At 41.1% G+C, this 13,855-nt stretch overlaps 1 protein-coding gene across 2 annotated transcripts in view; it reads left to right on the forward strand.

The window, feature by feature from the left end:
* The first annotated feature begins 4,754 nt into the window (after nucleotides 1-4,754).
* Nucleotides 4,755-13,855, forward strand: part of LOC110499151 (inhibitor of nuclear factor kappa-B kinase subunit alpha) — a 35,950-nt gene continuing 26,849 nt past the window's right edge. Inside the window, exons 1-2 of one of the 2 annotated variants that reach the window (XM_021576096.3) lie at nucleotides 4,755-5,370; nucleotides 5,561-5,667. In XM_021576096.3, the coding sequence (XP_021431771.1) occupies nucleotides 5,563-5,667 (105 nt within the window). In that variant the 5' untranslated portion in view covers nucleotides 4,755-5,370; nucleotides 5,561-5,562. The remainder of the gene's footprint in view (nucleotides 5,371-5,560; nucleotides 5,668-13,855) is intronic. The other variant, XM_090212626.1, reaches the window with a different exon arrangement.

The raw sequence follows: 13,855 nt of genomic DNA on the forward strand, positions 1-13,855 counted from the left end.
TGACAGCCATGGTATATCAGACCGTATACCATGGATATGATAAAACAATTACTTGTACTGCTCTAATTACGTTGGTAATAGCAATAAGGCACCTCAGGGGTTTGTGATATATGGCCAATATAACACGGCTAAGGGATATATGTCCAGGCACTCCGCGTTGCATCATATCTTGGCCATATACCACACCTCCTCGGGTCTTACTGCTTAAGTATAAAGTGGGTAAGACATGATCATGATGCCATTAGTATCCTTCACAGCCGTGTGTGTGTGTGTGCGCGCGCGTGTGTGTGTGTGTCCATCACAGACCTTTAAAACACGTATCACTTTTTAATAACAATATCACAGTGATCTAGGTCTTTGGCATGATGTCACACATTTAAGCAGCAATGTCAGACAAGGGTGTCATGCCCCAATTATTTTAGATGGGGAACAAAGTACGTGAGGATATATATTTTATATTTGAGATTCTTCAAAGTAGCCACCATTTGCTTTGATGGCAGCTTTGCACACTCTTCTTGGCATCCTCTCAACCAGCTTCATAGGGTAATCACCTGGAATGCATTTTAATTAATAGCTGTGCCTTCTTAAAAGTTAATAGGTGGGATTTATTTTCTTCTTAATGCGTTTGAGCCAGTCAATTGTGTTGTGACAAGGTGGGGGGGTATACAGAAGACAGCCCTATTTGATAAAAGACCAAGTCCATATTATGGCAAGAACAGCTCAAATAAGCTAAGAGAAGTGACATTCCATCATAACTTTAAGACATGAAATTCAGTCAATACGGAAAAAAATTCAAGAACTTTGAAAGTTTCTTCATGTGCAGTCGCAAAAACCATCAATCACTATATTGAAACTGACTCTCACGAGGACCGCCACAGGAAAGGATGACCCAGAGTTACCGCTGCTGCAGAGGACAAGTTCATTAGAGTTACCAGCCTCAGAAATTGCAGCCCAAATAAATGCTTCACAGAGTTCAAGTTACATACACATGTCAACATCAATTGTTCAGAGGAGACTGCATGAATCAGGCCTTCGTGGCCCAATTGTTGCAAAGAAACCACTACTAAAGGACACTGATAAGAAGAAGAGACTTGCTTGGGTCAAGAAACACGAGCAATGGACATTAGACCGGTGGAAATCTGTCCTTTGGTCAGATGAGTCCAAATGTGACATTTCTTGGTTCCAACCACCATGATCTCCGCATGCGTGGTTCCCACCGTGAAGCATGGAGCAGGAGGTGTGATGGTGTGGGGGTGCTTTGCCAGTAACCCTGTCAATTATTTATTTAGAATTCAAGGCACACTTAACCAGCATGGCTACCACAGCATTCTGCAGCGATACTCCATCCCATCTGGTTTGTGCTTAGTGGGACAATCATCTGTTTTCAACAGAACAATGACCCAACACACATCCAGGCTGTGTAAGGGCTATTTGACCAAGAAGGAGAGTGATGGAGTGCTGCATCAGATGACCTGGCCTCCACAATCACCCGACTTCAACCCAATTGAGATGGTTTGGGATGAGTTGGACTGCAGAGTGAAGGAAAAGCAGCCAACAAGTGCTCAGCATACGTGGGAACTCCTTCAAGACTGTTGGAAAAGCATTCCTCATGAAGCTGGTTGAGAGAATGCCAAGAGTGTGCAAAGCTGTCATCAAGGCAAAGCGTGGCTACTTAAAAGAATATAAAATATAAAATACATTTCGATTTGTTAATAAAATTGCTAGGTGGCTAGTATTACTGAGAAGCAACAAAACATTTCATTTAAGTAATTTAGCATACACTCCTATCCAGAGCGACTTACAGTAGTGAGTACATACATTTTTCATGCTTGTCCCGCATGGGAATCAAACCCACAACCCTGGTGTTGCAAGTACCATGCTCTACCAACTGGGCCCCACAGAAAGGCAATTTTTGTCTTATTTATTCATCAAGAAGGAATCAATAGGCTACATAGCTTGATCAAATTTTTTTCATTTTACACGTGTATGCTAAACTAAATCTGAGGGGGCACGTGCCCCCTATGGGCATGATGCCTCTCTCAGGCACACCTGTTTCATTTTACTTTCCCGTCAGAAAAGCAGCTGGGTTTTTGAGCGAGTCCTTCCCATCACTGGCAGCAAATCAAACAAATCAAACACTGTGTGTCACTTGCCAGTCTTTCTCATCCTCCACTGACAATACTGTCTGGAGTAGGTGATCTAGTGTCCTGTCGGCCAAACCAATATTTCATTTCAGAATTTATTAAAATTAGGTTAGGTTTAATGGCAGTGTTCCCTCAAAATGTTTTCGGCACTGAGCAAATTTCAGGTCTGCTGAGCTCAAACTTCAACTTGTGAAAATTCTGTACAACTTCCGCAGAGCGTTTACTGTGAACACTGAGGCTGTACCCACTTTAAGTTACAGTTTTAACAGTGGCCAAGTAGGCTACTGTGGCTATTTGATCATAATGAAGGCCTACCAGAGAGGCCTACCGTAAAAAATAATGGAGAAAAACGCATCCCATAACATTTTAACATGGAAATAGCTGTTCTATCATTCAGCCTACAGCAGCAGCCAATAAGTGGTGTTCGTTCCATGTTTTTTCTAAGGGCTTGACATTAACCTATTGGTTAGGTGGCTGAAGATAAATGTGGCTGAAAAGGTGACTGAAAATAAATGTGTTTGATGCAAGAAACCACTTTACAAAATAAAATGTATTATTATTCCCATACCATTATTACAGAGAATCAGGCAAATTATGCTATGCTCTGCCTATTGGCTACATAGCTTATTCAATACTGTCTCAAAATAATGTAGCTAACTAAACACAGTACAGTTCAAAGGGAATGGCACAGATCCATATATGGCAATGGGTATTTGCATATAGACCTACTACAACTCTGATTGGTTATGGCGCACTGGTCTGTGTAGAATAGGGGCCTGAGTCAGTGTCTATCATTGCAATAGAATCCTACTCCAATGCGCTCTGCCTACCAAGAACATGTCTTGCACAGTTAGTTTTACATACTAAATCTTGCATATTTGGTTTTGTTTCGGTATATTACATTAAAAGTTCCTAATATTGTGTTGGTTCACATTTGCCACAGTAGAGCGAAACTTTGATAGTGTTAACTAAAGGAGAAACTGTAGAAAGTTGAGTTCGATCTTGTGCTTCTCTCTAGGGGCTCCTATTTCTTCTGCTGGGCAGTCCGAGGTGAGCTACATGCTTAGAAGGAACATTGGTTGAGGGTTTGGTTAAGGGTAGGGTTAAGACATTGGCAATTTTAGCATGTAAATCTTGGTGGGGCCAACCCTTAGATATATGCCAGCAAAGCCACTACACAACACAACACTAAAAAGTACATTTGTCACTATAAAGGTGACAAACGGTGCCCACAAACTGTTAGGGCCTACATAAGTCCTAACAGCAGTCCTAACAGCAGTCCCAACACCTTACCACTGTTACTATCAGCAGAGCCTTGTCTGGCAGTGAAACAATTCATTCAGCCCCATTTACTACCTTTTAAAAAAAACATACATGACCGATCAAAAGTTTTAGAACACCTACTCATTCAAGGGTTTTTCTTTATTTTTACTATTTTCTACATTGCAGAATAATAGTGAAGACATCAAAACTATGAAATAACACATATGGAATCATGTAGAAACCAAAAAAGGTTTAAACAAATCAAAATATATTTCATATTTGAGATTCTTAATTCAAAAGGCACTCGCACATCTGAGCAATCTTTTTTGCAGGTGTATGGTAACAGTTGAACAACATGAAGGCAAAATGAAACCGCACACTGCTCTGACGAAGGCCGTGAGGCCGATACGTAAGCTTATTAAAGATCAGTGATACTATCAAGAGCAGTGTGAGGTTTCCTTTTTCCTTCATATTTGAGATTCTTCAAATAGCCACCCTTTGCCTTGATGACAACTTTGCAGACTCTTGGCATGATATGGCTGACTTGCTTAAACAAATGTGGCTTCTACTGACAATTCAGATGTACAAACTATGGAATAAAGGGACAACAGGCGGATAAGAGGCAATCTGTAATTTCGATTAAGACATTAATGAGCGATCTAGGATGGACGTACAGTAGTCAATGTAACTATTAGTTCAGCGCCAGAATTCAGAACATGGGATATTCTTACAATATTCTCCCTGTACACAAAGTCAGAACCGTAGAATAAATAAAGGGTATAAGCAGACAATGAAAGCTCTTACAATATTTGATGATGACATTTCAGGCTATAGGCTACATGTGCACCACCAAGTCAGAACAGTAGGTTAAATTATGAGGGGAAAAGGGACCAAATTATTAAGGTGAGCCACATGTGCTACTAACAGCTTACTATATAATAAACACTTTGTATTACTTTCTTAGCTACAGTATACATATATCCCTGGTATATTACATACTTTATGTAGCAGCATACAATACATTTTTTCGACTCACCTTGTTGTGCTGTGCTCACTTGAACAGGAAGGTGGCATGGCGGTCCTTCGTGGACAAATTTTGTCATCAAACTTTGTCATCAAAGTCTGTAATTCTCTGGATTTATGGTACTTTCAAAACAACTGAGAATTCTGAAATAATAAAGGTAGAATCATGACATTAGTGATCTTCAGGCCCAAGTCTCCCTGTAGATTTTGCTGTGATGTAGTGTTCCCGTGAGTGACAGAACACTGAACTAATCACAGTGCAACTAGAGAACATTACCAACCCCAACACTTCGTATTTTCCAACATTACCAACCCCAACACTTCGTATTTTTCGGTGGCTGCCCCACCACCGCAGAAAGCACTGAGCTAGGCTGAAACACCTGCATCAAAAAATAATTGCTCAAATCTGAGTGGGCACGTGCCTTTGTGCACCTTATGGGCATGATGTCTCTTTCGGACACACCCCCATATCATTTTTTTCTCCTCAGAAAAGCAGCCGGGTTTTTTGGCGACGTCACATCTAGGAAAGTACACATTCCTGTCATAGTGCATTACTCGAACACAAGAAGATCTTTCTTTTTATGAAAAAACGGCCGCTGACTGTCTTATGAAATATCGTAATAATTAGCTATTATTACACCAAGATTTCTGTAATAACCAGCTACATTCGTTTTTTTTCAAGCAAATAGCGTTAGCTGGCTGTCCAACGAGCTAACTGTGCTATCTAACGTTAGCTAGCTATGTTTACTTTCGTCTTCAAGCTTCGTTGATCAGTCACGGGTGCAACAACCCTGCAAGGGAAACATGGGCGATTGTGAAGTTTAAACGTTTATCTTTATATTGCCCATTGATCAATTTTGTTTACGGACATCAGACAGGGGAGCTAAATTAATAGCTAACGTTAGTTAGCAACGCTAGCTGACTAGCAACACTAACGAAGGTATGGCAAACTTGAAAGTTGTTTAGCTAAATAGCGAACGTTAGCTAGCTAGCACTAGCTGTAAACAGTAGCCATCAAGCTAACAGTTAGCTAGTAAATGTTTAATTTACCGCATATGTGGCTAGTTAGAAATGTTGACAATTTGCATAGCCAAATGTAACATTAATAATCCTTGTTATTACCGTTACAGCAATGGATAAGCCTCCTTTCAGACAAAACCAAAACTGCGGGAACTGGGAATTGAAAGAGAGATTGGGCATGGGCGGTTTTGCCCATGTCTACCTGTATCAACATCATGTAAGTATTTAACTAACGGCCACATTTTCATAAGTAACCCCTAGTACTCTAAGCTGTTCCAGAGTCCAGATTTGAATCATGGTAGCTGAATATCCTGCCAAATCAGACAAAGAGTTGGATGTATGTTTACATATAGTTGAAAGGAAGTTAACCACTTCCTAGATATGAATAGTAAGCCTGACTGGATGATATCACAGCTCAAATTTGCCAGAAGATACCTACCCTACTGTTACACTGAGCTGCGCAGGGATGTGAATGCAATCATGATTACTGTGAAGCTGGTGTGTTAATGGGTTGGAAAATGTACCTCAATGCAGGGATGGGATATGCGCTGTTTTACAAATTGTACCTTTATCCACAATGCTTCATGGAGAATGTTGGGATAATGTGCTAGCTAGGAGTAGACACAGCAGCCATTATGGAATGACACATCATGTTGAACAACAAATGAGCTGATTGGCAAACACTGCCATTCCAAAATGGGTCACCGCAGCCGTGGCAACTACTAGCTAGTAGGGCCAGGACGATACTGTATCGCGATACACGTTAGTATCGTGGTACGGAAACACAACACGAAGCGAATTTCACTTCTTTAGTAAAACAGGCTTAATGTTGGAAACAAACACCATAATGTTGTCATCCAGAGTCGAATGTATTTATTTTCCAAGCTAAAGCACACAACATTTTAAATCAGGTTTTTAAAGGACCAATAGAATTTGGTCTGCTTCGTGTTAAAAATTTTGCATTTGAAAAAATATTGCGAAATGGTATCGTCCTGGCCCTACTAGCTAGCATGAGGATGAAAAATGGCAGTTTTCCGGGAAAACTAGCAGTATTTAAGTCTTCTCGATAGAGCAGTGTGAGTAAAGGTACAATTTGGAGTAGTGGCACATCCCATTGCTGCATTGATGTATGTTTTCCGATCTATAGCTCTCACGTGCTCCACGGAGAAGCTCATTGTAAACAAATATAACACGGAACCCAAACCGGCTGCGTGCGATCGTGCATACAATAATTTTGTCCTCCCGTACCACAAACGATAATGATGCGCAGGTTAAAATATCAAAGCAAACTCTGAACCAATTACACTAATTTGGGGCCAGGTCGAAAAGCATTAAACATTTATGGCAATTTAGCTAGCTAGCTTGCTCTTGCTAGCTAATTTGTTCTGGGATAACGTATAAACATTGAGTTGTTATTTTACCTGAAATGCACAAGGTCCTCTACTACGACAATTAATCCACACCTAAAACGGTCAACCGAATCGTTTCTAGTCATCTCTCTTCCTTCCAGGCTTTTTCTTTTCTGGACTTTATATTGTGATTGGCAACTTTCATAAATTAGGTGCATTACCGCCACCGACCTCGTTCATCTTTCAGTCACCCACATGGGTATAACCAATGAGGAGATGGCACGTGGGTACCTACATCTATAAACCAATGAGGAGATGGCAGAGGCAGGACTTTCTGCGCGATCTGCGTCACAAATAGAACTGACTTCTATTTTAGCCCTTGCCAACGCAGACGCTCGCGAGCAGTGTGGGTGCAATAATTGAATAATATAGATTTCTAAATGTATTTTGTAACGATAGGGTCAGTATCTTTTGGCAAAGGTCAAATGCCACCACTTGAGAAAAACACCCTGTAGCTTAAAAATACCTTGCTGTTTTGTGTTCTTCTCACTGTGAATTTATAAGTGCACATCTGTTGAGTTGACAAGATGAGATAATAGATGAGACTTGACTGTACTCAAATTAGTTTGATGGATACCCTAGGCTTTGTACGACATTATAAATTACGTCGAGATTCCATCTTAATTCGCTCTAACTTTATGGAAAAAGGTTTAGTCAATAAATCCAGCAACTCCTCTCATGCAGTTTTATTTAAAATGTAGTACCCAGACAGAAAATCCAATAAGCGTTTTATAGTTACATCGTTAGGGTAAGTTAACCAAAAGTGGACACACTCCAATCAGTTTCTGAAACAATTGCCCAGACTTTGTAGACAGTTTAATGCTTAAACCTCATCTTCATCAAATTATCCATTAAAGATACCAACTCAACCTACGTACGTCTACATATGGGTGGTTTAAATTGTATCAAATCTCTAGTAATCGATTATACCCACTGTCGTGTCTTTGGCTATGCCGGATTAATTGCTATGACATGCTATTCTATAAAATAATTTCTCCGTAATTAATATCACCTGATTGAGCTAATCATGTAAATGTAATTAACTAGAGAGTCGGGCACCACAAAATAATATTTATAGACCTGTTATCTTCCGAATAAACGCTTAAAGATTTAGTAATATATTTTACATCAATAGCAGTCAACATTAATCGTCATTTTACTTCAGTCTCATAACCTAGAATTAACAACTTTCAGATTATCTTCAAGAACCCTGGCTAACAATTTGAATCAGCAATACAAAATTGGGTTTTATTATTTATTTACTAAATACCTAACTAATCACACAGGATTACATATACAAAGAATGAATTATACCTAGATAATTCTTTACGTCATAGGAAAACGTCCCTAGCGAGCGGAACAGATATGACAGCTTGTTACACAAAGGAAAAGGGGTTTGAGTGAAAGAGCGGGAGACTGGGGAACAATGGGAAGAAGCTGTGCTATCATAAATACAGTATCTTATGCATTCTAAATTACCGTCCATTTGGAAATAGAAAACGCAATAAATATTTACTCTGAGCTGCGCTTCAGTAGGTTGGTGGTAGATGGAAGACCGTGTTGCCAAACCGAGTCCTCTGTCCTTTCAAATCAAATCAAATGTATTTATATAGCCCTTCGTACATCAGCTGATATCTCAAAGTGCTGTACAGAAACCCAGCCTAAAACCCCAAACAGCAAGCAATGCAGGTGTAGAAGCACGGTGGCTAGGAAAAACTCCCTAGAAAGGCCAAAACCTAGGAAGAAACCTAGAGAGGAACCAGGCTATGTGGGGTGGCCAGTCCTCTTCTGGCTGTGCCAGGTGGAGATTATAACAGAACATGGCCAAGATGTTCAAATGTTCATAAATGACCAGCATGGTCGAATAATAATAAGGCAGAACAGTTGAAACTGGAGCAGCAGCACAGTCAGGTGGACTGGGGACAGCAAGGAGTCATCATGTCAGGTATTCCTGGGGCATGGTCCTAGGGCTCAGGTCCTCCGAGAGAGAGAGAGAATTAGAGAGAGCATATGTGGGATGGCCAGTCCTCTTCTGGCTGTGCCGGGTGGAGATTATAACAGAACATGGCCAAGATGTTCAAATGTTCATAAATGACCAGCATGGTCGAATAATAGAATTAGAATGAGAATTAGAGAACGCACACTTAGATTCACACAGGACACCGAATAGGACAGGAGAAGTACTCCAGATATAACAAACTGACCCTAGCCCCCCGACACATAAACTACTGCAGCGTAAATACTGGAGGCTGAGACAGGAGGGGTCAGGAAACACTGTGGCCCCATCCGAGGACACCCCCGGACAGGGCCAAACAGGAAGGATATAACCCCACCCACTTTGCCAAAGCACAGCCCCCACACCACTAGAGGGATATCTTCAACCACCAACTTACCATCCTGAGACAAGGCTGAGTATAACAAAGACCTCCGCCACGGCACAACCCAAGGGGGGGGGGCGCCAACCCAGACAGGATGACCACATCAGTGAATCAACCCACTCAGGTGACGCACCCCCTCCAGGGACGGCATGAGAGAGCCCCAGTAGCCAGTGACTCAGCCCCTGTAATAGGGTTAGAGGCAGAAAATCCCAGTGGAAAGAGGGGAACCGGCCAGGCAGAGACAGCAAGGGCGGTTCGTTGCTCCAGAGCCTTTCCGTTCACCCTCCCACTCCTGGGCCAGACTACACTCAATCATATGACCCACTGAAGAGATAAGTCTTCAGTAAAGACTTAAAGGTTGAGACCGAGTTTGCGTCTCTGACATGGGTAGGCAGACCGTTCCATAAAAATGGAGCTCTATAGGAGAAAGCCCTGCCTCCAGCTGTTTGCTTAGAAATTCTAGGGACAATTAGGAGGCCTGCGTCTTGTGACCGTAGCGTACGTGTAGGTATGTACGGCAGGACCAAATCAGAGAGATAGGTAGGAGCAAGCCCATGTAATGCTTTGTAGGTTAGCAGTAAAACCTTGAAATCAGCCCTTGCTTTGACAGGAAGCCAGTGTAGAGAGGCTAGCACTGGAGTAATATGATCAAATTTTTGGGTTCTAGACAGGATTCTAGCAGCCGTATTTAGCACTAACTGAAGTTTATTTAGTGCTTTATCCGGGTAGGCGGAAAGTAGAGCATTGCAGTAGTCTAACCTAGAAGTGACAAAAGCATGGATTAATTTTTCTGCATCATTTTTGGACAGAAAGTTTCTGATTTTTGCAATGTTACGTAGATGGAAAAAAGCTGTCCTTGAAATGGTCTTGATATGTTCTTCAAAAGAGAGATCAGGGTCCAGAGTAACGTAATTCTTCTTTGAAGAATAGCTCTGGTGGTCACTTGGATAAGTTGTAGTAACGTCGTTGTGTGGTAGATGGGATACTCTGTCTGTTCCTTCCTAACCTGCGTTTGCAGCTGCGGTCGCAAACTCAACGGCTAGGAGGTATCACTTCTGTCGTGAATAAGAGTTCAAAGTTCATACCATTCGCAACCAAAGCTCATACTGATGTTGGCTTCGTTCTGTAGTTTTATCTGAACCATTCTGACATAGGATCGTCATCCTACCTCATTGGAACAGAGTTATGTTGTCGTCAAGGCTTTATATAGGAAGGGAGAAAAGTGGTGTGTGTCATAGTTTACAACCTCTGTCTCTTCACGTGGGCGGGCCACTGAGTGAGCAGCCCTAACTTATGAAAACCCACATCTCACATTTTAGAAGGTAAAATCACATTTCATCCCATCACAAATAATTTCATATACAAACATTTAAATTGAACAACAATTCCATGTGAATCTGATAACTCTGATGTGTAGACTTTCCACTGTAGAGTTTGTCATCTTATCATTGATGAGAATGTCTCAGATGACAACCGAACTGACATCATATTCATTAAGTACCACTGCACATGTTCAATTGTTCGGATTACCAGAATATAGTTAATTTCCCCCCACATACTGATGTTCCCAGAATCTCTATGTTGTTTTAAAAAAAATGTAACCTCAGTAGGTTAGAGAAGGAAAAAGGCGGGAAGAGGTATTTATGACTTTCATAAACCTAACTCCCAGGCCAACGTCATGACAAGACATACAGTTTATCATATTTTCATATATTCACAGAATCCATATAAAACATAAGAAATTCTTAGGTACTCACAACAACCATTCCATTTGCTTTTTCAAGGACTCTCCATAGCTACGAAGCAGCTCTCCAAACATACTCCCAGCAGAACAAAAAATACACTTTTGTTTCCTGGACAATGACCATGGGATCCTCAACGGTTCTCTAACCTCCCCTCTCAATACCACCCCGTGATATTCTATGATGGGCAGTGAATGAACAGAACCCTAAGATAACATTATCCACATTTCAAGCATCTGATTAAGCATATTTCTATGTTAATCCAAACGTCAGATTAAGACTAATTTCCATATTCACACAACTCTCATATCCCAGTCACACAATGCTATTCTCAAACATACCTAATCAATTCGTTTTTCAACAATATTTTAACCTGCAGGAATATTTTCTAATTTCTATCTCATTACTTATTCCTAGGATAATGCAACTTATTCCTAGGATAATTACATCTTTCAATACTTCTAAAATGTGGTACAGGTTTAAAACAATTACAAATGCACCTTACTATCTTATACTATATCATAAATGGTCTTAACTAGTTCACACAGATTCCGGATGTTTTTAACATTAAATGGCCAAAACAATTTCACACAGATTCTAGATATTTAACGCTAAATTACCAAACCCAGGGCATACCTGGCTAGCACATTTAAAATAATTGGAATTCACCACTTCTGAGGATCACTTTTTTCAGAATGAGGTCCTTCTTCCAATAGGGTTTCACCAGGTACCGTGTTTCACACAGAACCCAGAGTCACCCTGGCCACTCACCCCTACAGACCGCACCAATCCCCACTCTGATCAATTCAGTGTCGGGACGTACCCCCCCTCACACATGAATACACACTCAGAGCCTACGTAACAGAGGCTTTTCTTAACTCGACCTCAATTGTTTTGCTAAATAACCTCTTTATTTAAAAAAAACAAAGTTCGAGATGTGGTATCCACTCGGCTCGCTGAATCTCAGAGCAAAGGTGGGTCCATCTACTTCGTTCCCGAAGTGTGGTCTCCCTGAGATCCCAAGTTTGAGGGATCCCTCGTGCATGATTTACCCAGGTCGTCAGGAGCAGTCACCAAGTGAAGATTCACATCCCATCCTCATCGCCAAATGTGGTGGTTAAGTTCTTTACTATCAATTGAGTAGAGACAAACTTGTCACAAGTCAGAGTTATACTTAAACTAAATATTTAATCCCTTATTAATAAGGAAGCAGGTCAATGCAACACACACACAAAGTGAATCGATTGAGTGCTCTACGATAATGATGGCTGGTTGACGATTTACGATCAAATGATTCGTTGAGAGCCCCGAGACAAAAGTACAAAGGTCTTTTATAGCCAAGATACACCCCTTTCAACCTACATGACAAACAACATATATATATAGAATGGGTCACAAGGTTAAGATTTGTATGAAAGATACCTATAATACATAGCAGAAAGTACAGTGCCTTGCGAAAGTATTCGGCCCCTTTGAACTTTGCGACCTTTTGCCACATTTCAGGCTTCAAACATAAAGATATACAACTCTATTTTTTGTGAAGAATCAACAACAAGTGGGACACAATCATGAAGTGGAACGACATTTCTTGGATATTTCAAACTTTTTTAACAAATCAAAAACTGAAAAATTGGGCGTGCAAAATTATTCAGCCCCCTTAAGTTAATACTTTGTAGCGCCACCTTTTGCTGCGATTACAGCTGTAAGTCGCTTGGGGTATGTCTCTATCAGTTTTGCACATCGAGAGACTGAAATTTTTTCCCATTCCTCCTTGCAAAACAGCTCGAGCTCAGTGAGGTTGGATGGAGAGCATTTGTGAACAGCAGTTTTCAGTTATTTCCACTGATTCTCGATTGGATTCAGGTCTGGACTTTGACTTGGCCATTCTAACACCTGGATATGTTTATTTTTGAACCATTCCATTGTAGATGTTGCTTTATGTTTTGGATCATTGTCTTGTTGGAAGACAAATCTCCGTCCCAGTCTCAGGTCTTTTGCAGACTCCATCAGGTTTTCTTCCAGAATGGTCCTGTATTTGGCTCCATCCATCTTCCCATCAATTTTAACCATCTTCCCTGTCCCTGCTGAAGAAAAGCAGGCCCAAACCATGATGCTGCCACCACCATGTTTGACAGTGGGGATGGTGTGTTCAGCTGTGTTGCTTTTACGCCAAACATAACGTTTTGCATTGTTGCCAAAAAGTTCAATTTTGGTTTCATCTGACCAGAGCACCTTCTTCCACATGTTTGGTGTGTCTCCCAGGTGGCTTGTGGCCAACTTTAAACAACACTTTTTATGGATATCTTTAAGAAATGGCTTTCTTCTTGCCACTCTTCCATAAAGGCCAGATTTGTGCAATATACGACTGATTGTTGTCCTATGGACAGAGTCTCCCACCTCAGCTGTAGATCTCTGCAGTTCATCCAGAGTGATCATGGGCCTCTTGGCTGCATCTCTGATCAGTCTTCTCCTTGTATGAGCTGAAAGTTTAGAGGGACGGCCAGGTCTTGGTAGATTTGCAGTGGTCTGATACTCCTTCCATTTCAATATTATCGCTTGCACAGTGCTCCTTGGGATGTTTAAAGCTTGGGAAATCTTTTTGTATCCAAATCCGGCTTTAAACTTATCCACAACAGTATCTCGGACCTGCCTGGTGTGTTCCTTGTTCTTCATGATGCTCTCTGCGCTTTTAACGGACCTCTGAGACTATCACAGTGCAGGTGCATTTATACGGAGACTTGATTACACACAGGTGGATTGTATTTATCATCATTAGTCATTTAGGTCAACATTGGATCATTCAGAGATCCTCACTGAACTTCTGGAGAGAGTTTGCTGCACTGAAAGTAAAGGGGCTGAATAATTTTGCACGCCCA

Source organism: Oncorhynchus mykiss, chromosome 20 (genome assembly GCF_057628025.1).
Source record: "Oncorhynchus mykiss isolate SJ-2025 chromosome 20, ASM5762802v1, whole genome shotgun sequence".
Lineage (NCBI taxonomy): Eukaryota > Metazoa > Chordata > Actinopteri > Salmoniformes > Salmonidae > Oncorhynchus > Oncorhynchus mykiss.